Genomic DNA, 18,342 nt, shown 5'->3' with positions numbered 1-18,342 from the left:
GCATCACAAACAAGCTATAAAAATGTAGTTAACAAGGGAACGAGTCCCAGTAGACAGATGTGTGGAAAAGCAACCTCCCATTACCATCAGATACACCAAAAATACTATTCTCTGATGGAGAAGACGGCAGCAGTTTGTGATAGCAATTTTTCTGTGTGGAGAAAGCCGAGAGAAATCAGTCACCAGCCTGCAGCAGCAGGTAGATGTTTAAAAGCTGTGGGGTGAGCTTTCCTGTGGCACTGGCGGCCTAGGCTGAAACAGGTACAGTGAAACCTACATTGACGAGCTGGACGTTATCGGGTGGCGGGTTGGGGTGGTGTGGCCCATTGGCCATGTTCATCACGTTGTTCCTTTCTGAGCGCAGGCTCTGACGAAGGCGATCATGCAGCTTTTTCCTCTGCTTCCTGTGCATGAAACACAGAAACAATTTTAATAGACAAAAGGAGAGCAGCTGCACCTCTCAGCATATTGATGTTGGTGATAATAATGTAACATCATTTTTTTTTGCCAGAATTTTCTCCACTGCTGCTAGAGCTCAAAGTAACTCTGAAAACCACAGGCCTAATTGCAGCTGGAGCTGTGGGGACTAGCACAGGGGGAAAGATATTTGGGAACCCTTCCAGGAGTCAGCAGGACAAGGGGGGACAGGAATAAGTGAGAGGAAAAGGGAAGCCATTTCAAAGCAGTGCTCTGTCTTAGGAGGAGAACTTTTCTGCACTCAGAAGGGAGGGGGGAGATATTTTAACCCAGACACTTTGACACCCTCACAAGGGCCAAGGCAGAGCTTCTGACAGCCCATCAAATTACACCTCTCCGTTCACCACAGAGAGCTGAGGTGTCTGTGCCTCAGGGCTTGCTTGCAGACACTGGAACATGGTCTTTGTGATGTGGCAGTTACACATTTTTTGGAGGGATTCATCACCTACCTCAACAATGTACTTCAAAGACATAAATATGTTATAGAAGAGTGCAGACTAAGCCTCAGAAATCCAAAGTGAGAGTAAATGTCATAGGCCTGAGCCTACAGACCTCCTGGCAGCTCTGGAAGGTTTTGTTTCAGCAACATCAGATTTGCTCTGAAGCCTAATGATTACTAGGTAGATGCCATGGGTGCTAATGCATTTAGTAGAACTATCCATTTACTAATGACATGATCTCTGACTGACTTTGATGCTTCTACTGTCTCCTGTCCTTAGCTGCTGTTTCCCCACTTGCTAACAACGTGCAAGTCCTATAAGGAGCGCCTGAGGGAGCTGGGGACGTTCAGCCTGAAGAAAAGGAGGGGTTGCCTTCTCACTCTCTACAATTGCCTGAAAGGAGGCTGTACCCAGGTGAGGGTGGCCTCTTCTCCCAGGCCAGTAGCAACAGGAAAAGAGGAAATGGCCTCCTGGGCCAGGAGAAGTTCAGGTTGGACATCAGGAGGAATTTCTTCATGTGAAGGGTTATGAAGCATTGGAACGAACTGCTCAGTGGGGTGGTGGAGTCACCCACCCTGGAGTGTTCAAGAAATGACTGGTCACTTAGTGCCATGGTCCAGCTGATAAGGTGGCGGTCATTCAAAGATTGGACACAATCTCACAGGGTTTTTTTCCAATCTAAATATTCCTGTGATTCTGTAATCCTTCCAGCTCTCCTCAGAAGAACTTTTCAGAATCATTACAAGCTGTCAGTAGCAAAACTTACAGCATAGTAAAACCTGGCTATGCAGAACACACTAATTAAAACACCAAAATAAATAACCAGAGAAAGGACTATTCAATTTCAGACTTAATTTATGAATATTACCCAGTTTTCTCTCATTACACTGGAGAACTTCCACCACACTCTCACAGAATCCAGGGCAGTGAAGGGAGGATGCAGGCTTCAACACACTCTAGAATGCATATGACTTTGGCTGTAGCAAAAGCTAAAATACTAAGCTGTATGCAGATAGTGATGGCAGGGTAGGACAGCGTAAGAGATAACTATTTTCAATCCTGGTTTGAACTCAAAGGGGACTATTTCAAGCTTTACAGAAAAGGAGGAGTAAGGAAGTGCAATAAACATGTTGAAGCTTGATAGTAATGAAGGCTAAAGACAATGAAAACATGATTTGACATACAGCATTTCACATATTTTCTCTGTGTATATGTGTCTGGATAGTGGAAAATGCTTAATTTATATCACATCACATGAATGGCATATGCAGATACATCTGTCTTGGAAATGCTCCTGTCTCAGAAGGATACACTCTGTGGCTCGTGTAGACTTTATGCTTTGAGGATAACCAGGCATCATCTTAGGACATGTAAGCAGTTAAGGTGATAGAAATATTTGAGCAGTGCCAGGAGATATCTGAGCTACCCAAACACCTCCTGGGCTGAGAAGCAGCACTCAGGCAAGGTTTTAACTTGATTTAAAACTCCCCTTCATGAGGCTCTGGAGACTGAGAACAATCTGAATTCCTGAACATGGCAGAGAAAGCGAGTTCTAGAAGGAGTTTGAGTTTGTCATCCACAGGACTGAAATCCTGGCACATGTAATCTGGGAATCTGTCCCTAGAAATCTGCATTATTCTACCTTCGGTGACCAGTGTATTTGAATTTGCATGCTTTTATCTGTGCTGGTGGTCCTGTAGTAAAAGGACACTAACTAAAAAAAGAAATTACTCTACAAAACTGAGATGAGAGAATAATGGGTAAGCTAGTGTGTACTTAAGAAGCTTTTATATTCAGTGTAAATGATGTGCAAATAAAGTACCTCTGAATTAAGACTCAGTATCTGAAGCTAATGCCTTGGCAATTTAGTAGCAGTATTTCTTGCAGGGAGACCAACAAAATCTCAGCTATTAAGATTATTACATAGGTTGTTCTAACACCATTCCAAGATTTATCTTGGTTTCTGAGTTTTCCCCTATTTAGGGAAAAGAGCATATGCAAATCACCTCACAGATACCAGTCTGGCATCACTGCTGCATTTGGAGGGCCATGTCCTGGCATGGGACACTCATCAACTGTTTTTGAAAACAGTTAACTTTTGGTTCACAGTGATTGCTGATGTCTGGGACAAAAAAAGCATCCAGACCCCTGATGGATTCTGTGGGCTCTTTATACAGAAAATCTTACTTCAGGATCTCAACTAAATGTCTGTTGAAATACATGGGGATGTGATTTCTAAAAAGCAGTAATTGATCTGATTTTTTATTACTGTTTCAGCTGCTCCCCACTGACCACTGGCACAAGATTATGGGTAGGAGCAGCTGTGTGTATGTGTCTGGACTCTTGCTGAGCGGAACAAATCACCACCCTCCTCCCCCACTTTTAACACATCCATTACTGGTGGGGCTTACAACAAAAATGAACTGCCAATCAGGCCTTGAAACAGTAAATCAGGTTTATACAAACGTGGAATATTTATGATAAGGTCTTTCTGTGTTTTGGTGGGGAGATTTATAAAGGCAGCCAGTTTTGGCAGCAGAAATTCTGCTGATGTTCTGTGTAATTTATAGTCCAGAGCATCTCACGCATGTTTGAGAGTCACCCCCTGTAATTTAGAGACTCACAGAACACATTTAAATGCCTACTTTTGCACTGAGAGCGCTTTTGTGTTCAATTTTTTGGCCTTTGGTGTATAGTAACTTTTACCATCATTAATTGTGTTTCAAGTACAAACACATTAGGCTTATACATAATATTCACTGCTGGAAAGCAACGTGATTCCAGGGGTTGGAGTTTGTTCCTTTTCAACAGGGAAACCAGCTGAAATGGGTGATAGAAAAGAAAGCAAACAAAAAAGACAAAAAATTTCAAATTACATTTGAAGACTGAGAATCTTTCAGATACCTCTCTTAATTTTGCTGTGCTGATGGACATGGAGACTCACATTCATCTCGCTTGGACCGGAGCACCCTGGTCACATGTTTGTCTCTTCAGCTCACCTCTAGAGAAACCCAGATACAACCTTATGCCCAGAGAAGCTACAGTCAACTGGGAAGGCCCTGACCAACAACCACAGATACAAAATAGAAGAGAAAAGTTTACTTGGTTTTGCAGTAGGCCACCACACACATGATGCCAACTACTAGAAGAGCAATGCAAATGCCAGTTATGGTCAGCACCCGTTTCTGGTACAGTTCCTCAGCTTCTAGAAAGGGACAAAAACAGAGAAAGTCACAACATGGAGGATGGCTAGGTGAGGAGCACACAGTCAACAGCTGTCATGCTACAAACCACCGCACAGATTCACACAGCCACACCAAGACACAGCCACCACACTTCAGGCAGACTCATTATTGACTGCAAGAACAGAACTACACCACAAACTATTAACACGATACTGGGGATGAGAACAATTACAGAATTACAGTCAAAAGTCACTTTTTTTTTTAAAGCCAACAAGAATATTATCTAAGAAACAACTTCTTAGTTGACAAACACAGCATTTGCTGGAAATAAAAATGAAGTGTGGTAAGGTAATAACAAAAATTTGCAAATGCTTTGAAAGTTTTGCAAAGACAGCTGGAATGAAAGCCATTTTTACAGGTCTTATGAGAAATTTATTTTCTTATTATCTTTTTTGGATTGTTTTCACATGCAATATCCCTCTGGTCCCACGTCAATTTATATCTCAGCTGTCTTTACAGGAGAAATTTCAAAATACTCTTGTACATTTGAGACATGAGCTTGGCTTGTAATTGTATCACCAATGGAAATGAAGACAGGTTTTGAGCTCTGGTCATAAAATTCAGACTCTTTCTCCAGTGCTCCTCCTAAAACACAATATCCACAACCAGCAGTGCCTTGTGTGAGAGAAATGGAGAGTTTCAACTTGTTTGTGACGAACAAAGGAACTCTCTATCTAGGGTGGCAGCTTGCTCAGTGATGACAATTTGTTACCAGTCTCATTCATCAGAGATATTTCACTTTTATAAAGGTGTTAGTAGTACTGCTAATGTTTGGGCTGGAGCTACTGATGCTTTCCAGCCTTGCTCATGCTTGGCAGAGAGCAGTGCTGAGTGCTCTTCTGGGGAAATGTTACGTAAGGAGTTCTGAAACAGGCGCGTTCTGTGTTGACACTTTACAGATGAGGATTTGTGTTCCTGCTGTTAGGACAAAAATGGATGTCCAGCTTTACTCAAGTCTTGGTTTTGATTAAGCAGAGAGAACAGTAGTGATCTGCCATATTAACCACAGTCAGAATACCAGCAGGTGATTAAAAATAAATGAATGAATTAGAACTGCACAGCTTTGCACTACCTTTGGGATAAAAGTCAGCATTATTCCTGCTGGAAGGGACTTACATCTGTCTGGTACAGAGGAGCACAGTGATCTCTCACATGTGCCATGTATCTCTCACATGTCCAAATGAAGTGGTGTCATAAATGACACATCAGTTCAGGGGAAAATACTCCTTACTGAACAGGGAGTAGACTTCCCTTCTTTGTGTTTCTTGAGCTTGTCTAGTTTTATTTTAAAGTTGCTGGAGGTAAGTGGCAAATACTCCATGTAACAAACCAAAAAGCAAAAATAAATCTTAATTTCTCTGATACAATGCACCACAGCATGGAACAAGTTTGTCTTACAAGCCAAACCCACTGTAAATCAAACACCAGCAAACAGGTCATGAGCACTGTCAGACAAAATTAATAGCACTAATTATTAACAAAGATGGGGGAAGAGGAAAGAAGAAGTGAGTGTGGTAAAACTAGGATGCTGCAAAAATTTATTAAAGAAAAATAAATATCACTCCAAGAAAGTCAAAGAAGAGAAGAAAGAAATGGCTGAAACTCCAACCACACCAAACTATGACAAAGAAAAAGAGGAAGGTGAAATAAAAGGAAAGACAGGAAAAAAGGATACAGAAGTAAACTACAGGCCTGGCACAGCATGCTTGGAAATGGAAAAAACCAGAGAGAAGAAATGCTTGGGGACAAAAAAAAAAGGTTGAAGCAGAGTGTGAAGGGATTTCTCATACAGCATAACTCCTCACCTAGGCTAGTTAGTGGCACTGGATCCCCTTCCCTTTTTTGCCCCTTCTGAAAGCGCTTATTAGTTAGCCATGGAAATGGTGTATTACAAGGATGTCACAGGAAACAGGAGAATTGTGCTAAGCAATTTAGGGGCTAATTTGAAATGCTTTGAATTATTATTATTATTTTATTGTCATGCTGTCAGCTGTTAGCTTATGAAAGCAAAATGAATAATGATGTATCAACCTCTTTTTTTTTTTTTTTGAGCACAAGGGAGAGGAAGTAGAAGATTAACAGTGGACACTCTGCTCAGTTTTTGTACTGAAGGAAAAATTGCACTGACTCTGGGGAGTTTGGTGCAGGCTGAGGCAGTTGCAAATGAGCTGGTGATGGCCTGACTGAGTTTGCCAGTGAGCTGAGGCTGGTTTCATACGTGTGGGACTTTCTGGGTGCTCACTCACTGCAGGGGATGGGGGACGACGAGAGGGAGCAGGGCTGTGGGTGCAGCCCTGAGCAATGCTCCCAGCACCAGCAATACTGCTGGGACTATAGGTCCTGATGGGCATGGGAAACTAAATCCCTGGATCTGCTTTCATAGCCTTAGCTCCCTCCTGTGCCCTTTGAAATAAGGCCTGAAGGAAAAAGCAGCTTGGCATGGTGTGCATGAATGGTGGTGCTGCCGTGCCCTCCCTCAAACTCCAGGAGCAAGGTCTGCCTAGGAAAGCACTTGGGCAAGTCATGCCCAGCAAACCAGCAAGCTCTCCTGTAAACAGGGCTGTGCTCCTGGCTGGCAGGGGACAGCCAGGGCCAAATGAGGGATGCCCAGGTGTTTTGCAGGGCCAGTGAGGGTGACAGGATGCTGGCAGCTGGGATGTGACTGGGATCCTGGTCAAGGCTTTGCAGATGGCATGGTGCCTCAAAGACAAACCTTGGACTCTGTTTAAGGGCAAGAAGAGTTTCGTGAAGAACTCCTGGGGGGCACTTGGGTTACACTACATCTTGCCCCAAAACTGCCTTCTGTCTCTGACCAGCGTTAATGCTTATTGAGTCAGTTAATGGCATCCAGCTAAATTACATATGCTGATTAAACTACCTTGAAAAAAATTTATAGCAGCCTTGCAGGAAAATCTGTAAAGAATTTTATGTGCAGTGAGAATTTAGGAAAGATTTTACCCTGTTAAGTATTAAAAATAATTTCAATAATTTTTTTACCCTACAGAATGCTAGGAAAATCAAATCATAATAATACTTAAGTCAAGGTATTACATAAACAGCCTTTCAAATATTCATATTATGCAGTTAATTTCACATGACTCTAATTTATACATAACTGATGATATGTGAAGTCTTGAAGTTGCTCTGTTTTAAAGTTTTTCTTCTTACATATCTCTGGGGATTTTTAATAGAATTTAATTCCAAGAGGTTGTTCTGCTAATGTAATTTCAAATATAAAGCATAATTTGCATGTCAGTCTTTTAAAGGACTTTAATTTAACTCCTCATATGCTAATGTAGCTGTACGTCTTCCACTATAATCTAATACATGTGAGTGGGAATTACTGCTAACAGGATAATAATAATAACAACAAGAAGCTGGGTTGTGAGTGATTTTTAAATTTGGCCTTGTAATGGGTTTTCCACAGTTCACAGCTAAAGCTAATGACATTTTGTGGGGGCATTTTTAATAAGAACATGAATGAAAACTGCCTCACCATCTGTTTTTTTTATATTTTTATTTACCAAAAATTGTGGGAGATTCCAAAGTAAAAGTGACCTGAATTTCAAGTTAGCCTATTCAAGTAATGCATTATTTGTACCTCTGAATACAAATAGCTAGTCAGATAAGTACAGTCTATTCATGAATAAGACTTAAAAGATCTATTTTTATTATATTTAAAGCTGAAGTGTGAAAACAGCACCCATTGCCAATGTTCTTGTTGAGCTTAGTTTTAGAAATATTCAATTTATTTGCTGACTTGAGGATCTGGAGTCTAGCTGTAAACTTCTACTTAAATTCCTAAATAACTTTCAGTCCACTTTGAATTTACAGACCTGGAAAGGAAGGTATATATGCATATAATTTACAGATATGTATAGGCAATTGGTTTACACATGATGTGTAACCACCAAGATGTGGGTTTAGACATGAAACTTGACTTGAAAATCAGAGCTCAACACTGCAAATTTGCATAATTTTAAGTGGCCAAAACAGCTTCTACCTCTTAATATGCTAGTTAGACATTTTGCTTAACACTTACAGTATTTCCAAAACCTGGCAACCCAAGAAAAACTCACCAAAAGCAGAGGTCAAAACTATACAGCAGAAAAAGGAATATACACAATGTTATGATCACTCCACTAAATCCTAGAAACTCCTTAAGCCTATTAATATCCTATCAATATTTTGATGACCATTTTAGTGAACTGATCTCCACTAACACTTCGACAAGGGTTATTGTTATAGCTGTATGATCCCTTTTAAAGCATAAAGAAATTGGTTAGGAATTGAAAAGGGGAAGTGGTGAAAAAAAAATTAAAAGGGGTTTATCTCTCAGGGTCTAGAATCTGCAGGCTAAAAGGAATGATTGTTCCATACCCATAAATTCAATCCCAAGATGCTCTGCCAATGCAGAAAGTTGTCAAAAAAAGAAAGAAAAAGGAAAAAGTTTCAGAAAAGAGCAATACACTGTACTTAAAAATAAATTACATATGAGAATTACAGCTATTCTGTGTCTGCACATGAAACAGGACAAAGGGCACATGGTTATGTGGACAGTGCTCAAGTGCACCTTTCTTAGCTATGTGACCAGACCTTCTGCAAGGCTTATACACAAAAATATGTATATATGGAGCATCTGAGCAGCCACAGTCCAGGGAACGCAACAGGAACCATTAACCCTTAAAGATCTTACTGAGATGAACAGGGCTAAGCATGCCATGTACAATGGCTGATTGTTTTGGGAACATGACAGAAAAGGGATGCTCTATGAAGGGCAGCATACCCCTGTAAATGGGTTGTGCAATGCTCTCCCTTCTGACCCTGCTTCTGTGCCCGCAATGTGTACCCTTGCTCTTGAAGGCTGTGACCCAGAGGAGCTGGCACTGATTACTCAGTAGTGGGAGTCTTCTGCTTTGCAAATGGACTGCAGCAAGCCTCCAGCTCCTGGAAAATGAGGAGCCAACCCCCTTTCCCTGTCTTTGGACTGTGCCGTGTTGGCAGAACAACTTGTTGACCAGCTGTATGGACCCTGGGGTGCAAAGGTCCTGATCCCTTACACAAATCACTGCCTAAATCAGCACACACAGGCCCCAGCACCTGTGGGTCAAGAGGAACACAGGTTTCCCCTCAGCAGGTACCTTAGGAGACCCTCCCCATGGGGCCAACACCACAGCCATGGTAGCTCTTTTTGTTCTTGTATGCTGTGAAATTTACAATGATAATTTTCACAGCAAATGGATTTTTTAATGTAGTTTGCACACATGGGGAATGTCAATTCTTTGTTGTCCATCAGTAACATTTTAAGGGTTAAGTACGTTGGAATCCATCCATCCATCTTCCTAAAGGGCCAGTATCACATGCCTACCTGACCTCTGCTAATGATATACATTAGTCGTAGAGAAGGCTTGATTAAATCTTCAGTAAAATGAATGACATGCCCATGCACATATATTGCTGTAATTATGCTTGCTTATAGCTAAGACACCTAGTTTGAAGGTAATTTAATTTTAGGGGAGTCATTTGTATCATGCAGTTTCTATTTCATATAATTCAATAGGGAGTTGGTATTTAAAATCAGAATATATTCTGTCTGGAAGGCCTAATAAGAAAACATGCTGAAGAAACATGCATTGCTTATTCAAACCTAGATGTTATGTAGCTCTGGCTTATCTATGGTATTCCCAGTTACATTCCTTAGATCTGATAAGCAGAACATCCCAACACTTCTCATTTTATAAACAGGTGATTATTTTTTATATTTTCCTACTTAGCCTGAAATTTTTGCACTCTTTTTACATACAATGTGGCTTCTATTGAATATTTGTCTCTGGGTGCTCTAAGAATAAGTACAATTAATTATTTTTAACAACTCTGTTTTCATTCTGGTTGTGACTGGGTGGGGGATATGACAGACTTGTAGGAAAAATGCTTAGGAAGCAATTTCTTTTTCACCAAAGTAATTAAAACATACAACTTGTTGGATATATTGTAGCCTGCTGAGGTGCAGGGCCTACAGAATAAGAGGATGGCGCTGGGAAACGCAGAACAGAATCCTTCAGCACTGCATGCCCTGTTCATGAGTGGTGTGCCACAGCTGCTGCGGAGGGGGCTGCTGGATTCAGGTGGGTGGGTTGCCAAGGGACATGGTGCTGCCCAGGGATGGGTGAGCACCCCCTCAGGTGTTTGTAGAGAACTAGCACCTGGCAAAGAAAGGACCCATCTGGATCAACTGCAACACCAGAGAGGCCCAGGAAGACTGATTCCAACTCTAAAGCACCAAAAGTGTCATGTTTCTTTCCGTGGGTAATGAAAAATGCTAAAAATATAAGTTTTTCTTCATGCAATTTCAATTAAAAACAAACTCAAATCTCCTAAACTACCAAAGAGCAGACCCCCTGTCTGTCAACAATTTCTATTTATTTATCTGGGATACAGTCTTTTTGTGACATTTAGATTCCCCTTGGATCCAAAATCTGGTACATTTCAATAGTACTCAGGTTGTAAAATAGGTTTTGAACTTAATACATTAAGTTCAAAACCAATTTTGCAACCTGACTACTATTGAAATGAAGTCCTGTGGCTCCTGTAAAAGTGACCATTGGTTCAAATCTCAGGAGTGTGGAAAATTTGTCCTTTCATAATTGAAGTATCCTATCATAGCAATTTTAGCATTTAGTGAATATTAACTGAGCAGTTTATAGTGAAAACCTGTCTTTTAAAATTCTGAGCAAAAGATGGACAATGGAATTTTTCAAACCTGCTCGTTTATTTAGGAGTCTTAGTCTCAGCACATAGAGTGTACAACTTAAGGTGCTGAAAGGCTTTAAAAAATGAAAATTTCAGGTGAGATTGTCTATTACCCTCATGCAGATGTGACTCCTTCTGCATGAGGGTAATAGAGAAATATGTAGAAAATGAGAAATACTGAAGTAGTAGAATAGCTAAAGGCAGACTTTTGAAGACCTGTACTTTATATGAAAAGGCTGAAAAATCAGGCCATGACACAGTAACTGCAGTTTTGATCATCCTTCTAGAACATCAGAACTTTTCTCTTTCCCCCTTTAATGCCTCAGCCAGCTTCACTGTGACAATATGAGACAAGGGCCATTATAATCTAAAAAGAAAATTCCTTCCACCCCTCTTGGTACTGTCCCTCTTGCTCATCAGGGATGGCAGAGCTGAAATGGACACTGTTTAAACTGGTGCCTCATGCTGAAGGATGCCATGGACCATGTTCAGGTGACGCCCAAGAAGGGCCACAGCCTGCCCCCGGCCAGTTCTAAATTCACAATTCATATATCATTGTTAACTAGTGAAGTAAGCAAGTGCATAGCCCCTTTGACTGAGGCCCTTGGTTCATCTGGGGCATTTGAGAGGACAAAGGGTTCACCTGTGATTAAACTCTAGGGACGTTCCATCAGCCTTCTATTAATGCATGGTTTTATCACTGTTTCTTATCCCAGGGACCATTCTGCACAGCGCTTCTGTAAGAGTTCTCTTGCCTAACTACATGAAAATTACCCAAAACTTTCAATGTTAAGTCATTACTTTTGCTCTCCTCCATTTGCCTTGATTCCTTGACTTCAAGGGGGGAAATGTGTGAATATTCATATGGAAAATCATGGAATTGATGTATTTTTGCAACAATTTGTGGACTGCCTTCTGGTGTCTTATGGACCAATGGGGGATTATGAGTCTCAAAGTCAAAGCAGTCACAGAAAAAGCCCAGGCCTGCACACCTGGTAGCAGCTGTGACTGCTATGCTCAAGGAAAGGACACTCACTACAAGGTCTGCCAGCCAGGCTTGTGAGATGACTCAAGCTAGCCTTGCACTTTGTTGGGACAGGGCATTTCCAGAATGCCCAGTGGTGCCTTGTTTTCATCTTGCAAAAGGTCCTCAGCCCAGTAGCTTCAGGGCTCTCAAATACCAACTCCAGGGGACATTTCTGAAGAAAAATTTTCTTTAACAGCCAAATCACGTAACACCTCATCGGTAGGCACACTTGGCTTGCAACCACACTGACTCTTTCCTTCCAAATGAAGAAGGACCCTTCTAAAAGCAAGTGAAATTAGATAGCTGTATGGTTCACACATACACTTTTGTTTCCTACTACCACTTACACTGTTTAGCATCTCAGTTTGCTCTGTACTTTGCAAAAGCTGCACCCACAGAACTAAGTTAATCATCCACAAAATTGGGTGCAAAACATGAGCTTGGCTTTAAGTCCCAGATGTAACATTTGCCTTCAGAGAACTGTCTAAGTCCTCTGTTAAATAACATGGTCTGCTCTGCCTTGGGTATGATAATAAAAAGTAATATAAATGCTTCTTCATTGATTTTTTTTTTTTTTGGTTAAGTATAAATGTGCCCTCAGTGGACCCTTTCCAAAAGTGTCATTTCAAGATCTTAAGCACTATAAGAAATCAGATGTTGCAATGCAGATGCACGGCAGGCAGAAGTGCCAGACTCTCATAGCCATTGGCTGGGGCTCTCAGAGTGGCCTAAGGTAGGTATAGGTGTGCTCTCTGCCTCTGGAGAGGAAGTGCTGACCAACTTAAGCACTAATAACTATGTGTAATTCTTGCAGCAAGGTAAGAGCATCTGTGCCTTTTCCATGGCGTCAACTTCAGAAAATCTCAACCTGGTGTTTTTAAACATCCCAGCCAGGGTTAGGAAACTGAAAAAGAAAGGAAGGAAGGAAAACCTTCCTAAACTTTTTTTTTCTCCTAGGTTGGAAAATGAATTTATAATCAACATACAATTCTTCTTTAGTTTTCAGATAAAATTCAGCAGCAAACAATGGATCTTGTATTTTTTATACCACCTCCTTTTAAATTATTATTCTAAGATCAGAAAATCTGAACTGCACTTTCCACCACAATCCACAGAAAAGGCCACTGAAATCTAACATTTGATAAACAAATACCGTAACAGCATTAAAATTTTTAGAGCCATCATTACCAGAGACATTTAAATATAACTCACACTAATAAAGCTTCTAAAGCAGGGGTTAAAATGCACACTTGAATGCTGGAAGGTCCGGTCCCCAGTCAGCACTCTTGGGATTTATGTGGGTAGCTTCTATGATGGAAAGTATGAATTATGTATGGATGTTTTTCATCCATCAGTATAAGAGAAAACCTGTGCACCTCTTCAGGCTCCAAAATGTCCACACATACTTACAGCTTTTTGTCCTGTATACCAATGGAAATTAAACTAAGCTAGCCTATAGTCTTTCTGTGCTGGCAAGTAATCCATCAAAAAACCAGTTTCTATAATACTGCTTTTAGATCACAGTATATTCTGATGCCAGGAACAATCAAATGTAAGTGGTACACATGCATTTAAATGTAAAATGTAAGCAATTTTCTTGTATGTTACCTTTGATTTTGCTATAGCCAATAAGAGAAAATAAATATATAGTGTACCTTCTGCTACATCCTTGTCAAACAATAATAATTAGCACATTTCTCCATGGGAAACCTTATGGGATGTGACTACAGTGCTGATTCTAGCAGTCTGTGTATACATGTGTCTGACACTTTCATTCGGCCGATTAATCTTTGATCTCTTGCACCTGTTACTCACAATACCCAAAACATGTTAGACCTCATTGTTTAAGTAATGTCTTTTTTCTTTTTCTTTTTCTTTCTGTGCTCTCTCCACTGAAGCTTGGACAAGGAGGAAGAAGAAAATTTTCATCCTGTTTGGCAAGTGGTCACTAGGAACAATGTAAGCACTTCCATTACCTTTAACCTCTAGTTCCAAATGTCATATAAAAGTAGAGGACTAGCTACCCATCCTTTGGTTGAGGGAGTGCTGGCCTGTATTGTGACTCTTAAGCTTTTTGTGGCAAATAAAAGGGGAGACTTCCAAAATTTCATTTTTGTACTTTTTCTGCTTGATGTCAGCAGGGAGTCCATATCACAAAGTCAGAATTAATTTCACAGCATTCCTGAGCCTTGCATTTCCCCCTACCCTCAATGCCCAACAATCTCAGGATTGCTTTCTGTTATAATTTGCAATAGCTTTTTGTTATAATTTTCATGCAACAGGCAGAGACAATCAATATTAGGCCTTAGGCAACAAATCTAGTTACAGATTAAAAAAAAAAAAAAATTGGAGGAAAGATGCAGCGACAAGAAAGCAGCACCAACTGAGCATGCTTCTACTGTGGCACAGACAGAAAAGTAGTGGACGTACTGTAGAAGCTGGCCATTACGTAGTTTTGGCAGCGATCACCAGTAAATTCATTTGGGCACCTGAGAGGAAAAACAAACAAAAAAAATGGTAGAGAAAAAAACAGAGAAAAGAGAAGAGGTGAATATATGCTAAGAAAGAAGCTCCTTCAGTGTCAACTGATATGACTTGGTGAGTTCACTTTCAGAAACTGAATCTCGGTTTAGTGTGTTAAAATAGCTCAGGATGTTGAGAGCAAGTCATTTGCTCTGTGGAAATGTAAAGAAATACCCCCTGCAAAACCAGCCAAAACCAAACCAATCCAGATCAAAATGTGTTTCAAGATCTGAGACAGAAATTCACCATTCCAGAGACTGAGATTTGTTTTAGGATGCTCTTTCCACAAGGCAGCAAGACACAAGATCTGTACATAGTCATCTCCATGAGTTTGGTCTTTTAGGGTTGCACTTAGCAGCAGTCTCCCAAATAGGAAAACTGCCAGCGTGTGCAAAACAAATGCATCTGTGAATGAATGGAAAGATCAAAAATCACACAAACGAGAAATATTTTGGAGGTCAATAATGCCATGGTGTACAGATTGTACTTCAGAAAACCAGGTCACAAATTAGTGAGTAAAGAGGCCGGTTCCAGCTGAACTGTGAAAACACCAAGTACTATTGATTTTGTTGCTGTAGTTGGGGAAGAAAGCAAAGTTCAGATTATTTTAACATACTTTCTTGGTTTTGGATTTTCATGGGCAGAGTTTCAGTACATCTTGCTCCAGTGAATCCAGGTTGGCACCTAAAGGGCAAAAACGTGATAAGCAATAGTACACTAAAACCACTGCACTAACAGACTTACATCTGCTGGTCTATGGAGTGCAAGTGCATTAAGTGACCTCCTGGTTGGGTCTTACTGACAAATGATCAGAAGAGAGGCAAGAAAGTACAACTTTTCCAGAAGATAAAACTTTGCAAAATTTACAGCAAAAATCCATCAGAGGAAAAAAAAAAAAAGTATTTTCCCTTGTCTGTTTTGAAAAAGATAGAAGAATCATGGCTAGCAAAAATGTGTACCAGCTCACTGCTTATTCCATCTCATGAAGGGCCCAGATTGAGTTCTTTTTAAAAACTTGCAATGCAGTGCATAACAACAATTTACACTGCTGCTTTCATTAGTCACATAAAATCTATGAAAATACCATGATTTTCTTATTTCTGTGGTGGCATGTTGTGTCTTCTGGTAATTTGCTTTGAGGAGGAATAGTTAGTACAGCGATCACCAAAAAGCTGCAAAAATCCAAAAGGTGAGAAGACAAAGTCAGACCCAAAGGGAAGTATATTCAATATGGCTCACAAGAAGGTAAAATAAGTCAGTCCAGACAATAAGTAAAATGAGAGGGCAGAAGTGCTCCCAAGATTTGCAGCCCTGGAGTTATCTGTCCTTCCAGTTCATAAGCTCTTCTGCAAAAAACTTCACGGCAGCTTTCTCCTTGATCATAGAGAAGGAATTTCTCTTCTATGATTTGCCCATCTTTTCTGCTGCTGCCTACCAATTCTTCCTTCACCTTCATTCTCCATGGTGGGGCAGGGCTCAGGCTCCCAAAATATCACCATAGACAGGTTTCCTATGCTTCAGACTTAAGTGTGAATGACTGTCCACCATACTAAGGATCTACAGATTTCAATCTTTCCTCTTTCTCTATCTTCTCTCCACTCTTACTCAGCATTAACCTGAAATTACCTGGTATCTGCTCCTGTGAAAACATTTCAGTTGTGTTGCCTGTCTTCGTGATGCTTTCCATGACTTTGCCATCATGCAAGAATCTCACACTCTTTTTCTCCTGCTGATGTCCCAGGTGCTGGCCTCTTTTTCAAATTTCTTCATAAGTTGCTTTCCACATGCTAAAAAGCCTTACTATTTGCAAATACTTGTTGGTCAGAAGAATCCTCCATTTCTTCTATCCATCTGAGTTTCATGTGTGCTGAAAGCTGTCCCAATATTTTAAATTCTGCTTTTCCACAATTGCCTCTAGCCCTAAAAAACAGGGATGCTGCCCTCGCACAAGTGAGACTTTCAGAAAATCTCTTTGGGAAAGGATCAGCGTCAGGGATAAACACTAGCATCTTGTTCAAACAAAACATGCAGGAATGATATTTGTGTAATAACGGTATATTTTGAGGATCTGAAGATGATTCTTTGAACCTGATTTGCTGCAATGATATATTTGTTTATTAAGGAAGAGAGTTTGGGTTCTTCAGAGCCAAAATCGCCTCTTTTGGCGAGTACCCAGTGTGGAGAGATCCCAGTCTCCACAGACATATTCAGCTGAGAAAAACGCAACAAGGGTAACTCTGTCTTCAGAAGATGTTTTGCTAGGCATGACAGAAGACTTTGCACATTTGAGAGAAGGTAAAGTGCTTTTGATAAAAAGAATTTTGATCTGTGTTAATGAATCAGCAATAAAAATATTCTGCACTTGTTAAATGGCTGTCCCTGGAAAGTTGGCATTTGCTCATGCTTGGCTTTCAATTCACAGGGTCCTTTACATCTTTGTCATCAGGCTAAATGCTATACAAATTCCCAAGGAATGTGATTGAAAGCCTCATGTTTTCCTCCTGCCACTGGCTGCTGGTGGTTGCTTGCTTTGTCTGTACTAGTTTTCAGATGTTGGTGCAGTTGTGGAGGTGATGAAAACAACTTGAGCACTGGTATAGACAATGCAGAAATCACTTCCAGACCAAGCAGGGCCAGCCCTGTTGAGAAGGTGCCGAAAACAGTTCCAGTGTGTTTATACTGCTTTGAAACCATTGTCAGCAAATGGGCTGCAGCATCTGCCTTGAGAATGAGCCCAGGGCGGGACAGATGAGAGGAAAGCTGAGATGAGCCTGCCCACTTACGAGGATGTGTGAATGCTAAAGGTATTTCATTGCTCAGATGTGCACTGCAGCAGAGTTTCCACAGTTTCCAGTTTGAAAGGTTGTTTCCTGTAGACCGTACTTTTACAATCATTTTGCTATGGTATCCTTTCCCAAACACCTTTTCCTACTCAAAGTTTTCAGACATTATTTCTTGTTGTGGTTTTTTTTTTCTAGATCATTATCCATGTACCATTTTCCTTTAGGACAGTAGCAAAAGTTGAGGTCACACAACTTAGAGCAAAATGTATATGTTTGTGCTCTGAGAGCCTTGTAATTTTGTTTCTGCCTTAAAAAAGGCTACTTGAACCATTTATTTCTTGTGTTAACAGGGTAAAACCAAAATAACAAACCACATATAACAGAATAATTGCCTTTTTCCTTCTACACACACTAGTTGCAAAAAGCAGCATTTGCACATGTTTGGTGGACGCTTCTCAGAACACTGAACACATACAATCAGACTGTTTTTCATCACAAGGGAAATGGCTGAATGGTTCATATTTCCTTTTCATTTACTGCCTACAAACAAATGCATTGTGGGAGAGAATTTTTTTTACCATGGGAAGTACAGTACTTAGTAATCCATTTCATGGCCTAAATAAGAACTAGTATTTCTATCCTGTCTCTTGAATGAATACTTCTCGAATTTCTGCTTGCAAACTTGCTGGTTTGAAGAAAATTCTGCCCATTTCTATTCTACAAAGGCCTTTACATGTAGACAGATGTAGAAAATGGCTGTGTCATTAAATAGTACATAATCCACTCCTTTGCTGTTAAGAAAAGCAGCAGCACACTTCTGTTAAGACAGTAGCATTTTTTTCACCCAATGAAATTCCGTTGTAAATTTCATTTCTTCAGTAATAACAAAACCACTAGAAAAGATGATGTCTGCAAGTTGGAAATCAATTGATCAGATTATCAAGACCTTCATGGTATGAAGCAGAACACTCCAAAAGTGTAACAGATCTTATATTCACATAGATTTTTTTCAAGAAAGAAGGAAATGCTAGGAATTTTGCATTTATTGAAATCTTTTTTCTTCAGTGAACCTGGGGATTCCAGCATTTCCAACAGAA

The 18,342-nt window shown here is 40.4% G+C and overlaps 1 protein-coding gene across 16 annotated transcripts in view; it reads right to left on the bottom strand.

Annotated features, from left to right (window-relative positions):
* NRG1 (neuregulin 1) overlaps positions 1–18,342 on the bottom strand; it is a 458,486-nt gene that overhangs the window by 10,255 nt on the left and 429,889 nt on the right. For 11 of the 16 annotated variants that reach the window (XM_074533378.1, XM_074533379.1, XM_074533383.1 and 8 more), the window contains 4 exons: positions 14,370–14,428; positions 8,543–8,566; positions 4,020–4,122; positions 278–404 (listed from right to left, as the gene is read on the bottom strand). In XM_074533378.1, the coding sequence (XP_074389479.1) occupies positions 278–404; positions 4,020–4,122; positions 8,543–8,566; positions 14,370–14,428 (313 nt within the window). Of the gene's footprint in view, positions 1–277; positions 405–4,019; positions 4,123–8,542; positions 8,567–14,369; positions 14,429–15,078; positions 15,147–18,342 lie in introns of all 16 variants that reach the window. The other 5 variants (XM_074533381.1, XM_074533388.1, XM_005486238.4 and 2 more) reach the window with 3 other exon arrangements.

The sequence above is a fragment of the Zonotrichia albicollis genome, chromosome Z (assembly GCF_047830755.1).
Source record: "Zonotrichia albicollis isolate bZonAlb1 chromosome Z, bZonAlb1.hap1, whole genome shotgun sequence".
Taxonomy (NCBI): domain Eukaryota; kingdom Metazoa; phylum Chordata; class Aves; order Passeriformes; family Passerellidae; genus Zonotrichia; species Zonotrichia albicollis.
Note: the sequence above shows the minus strand (reverse complement) of the source record. Positions and strands in the feature narration are given on the sequence as shown.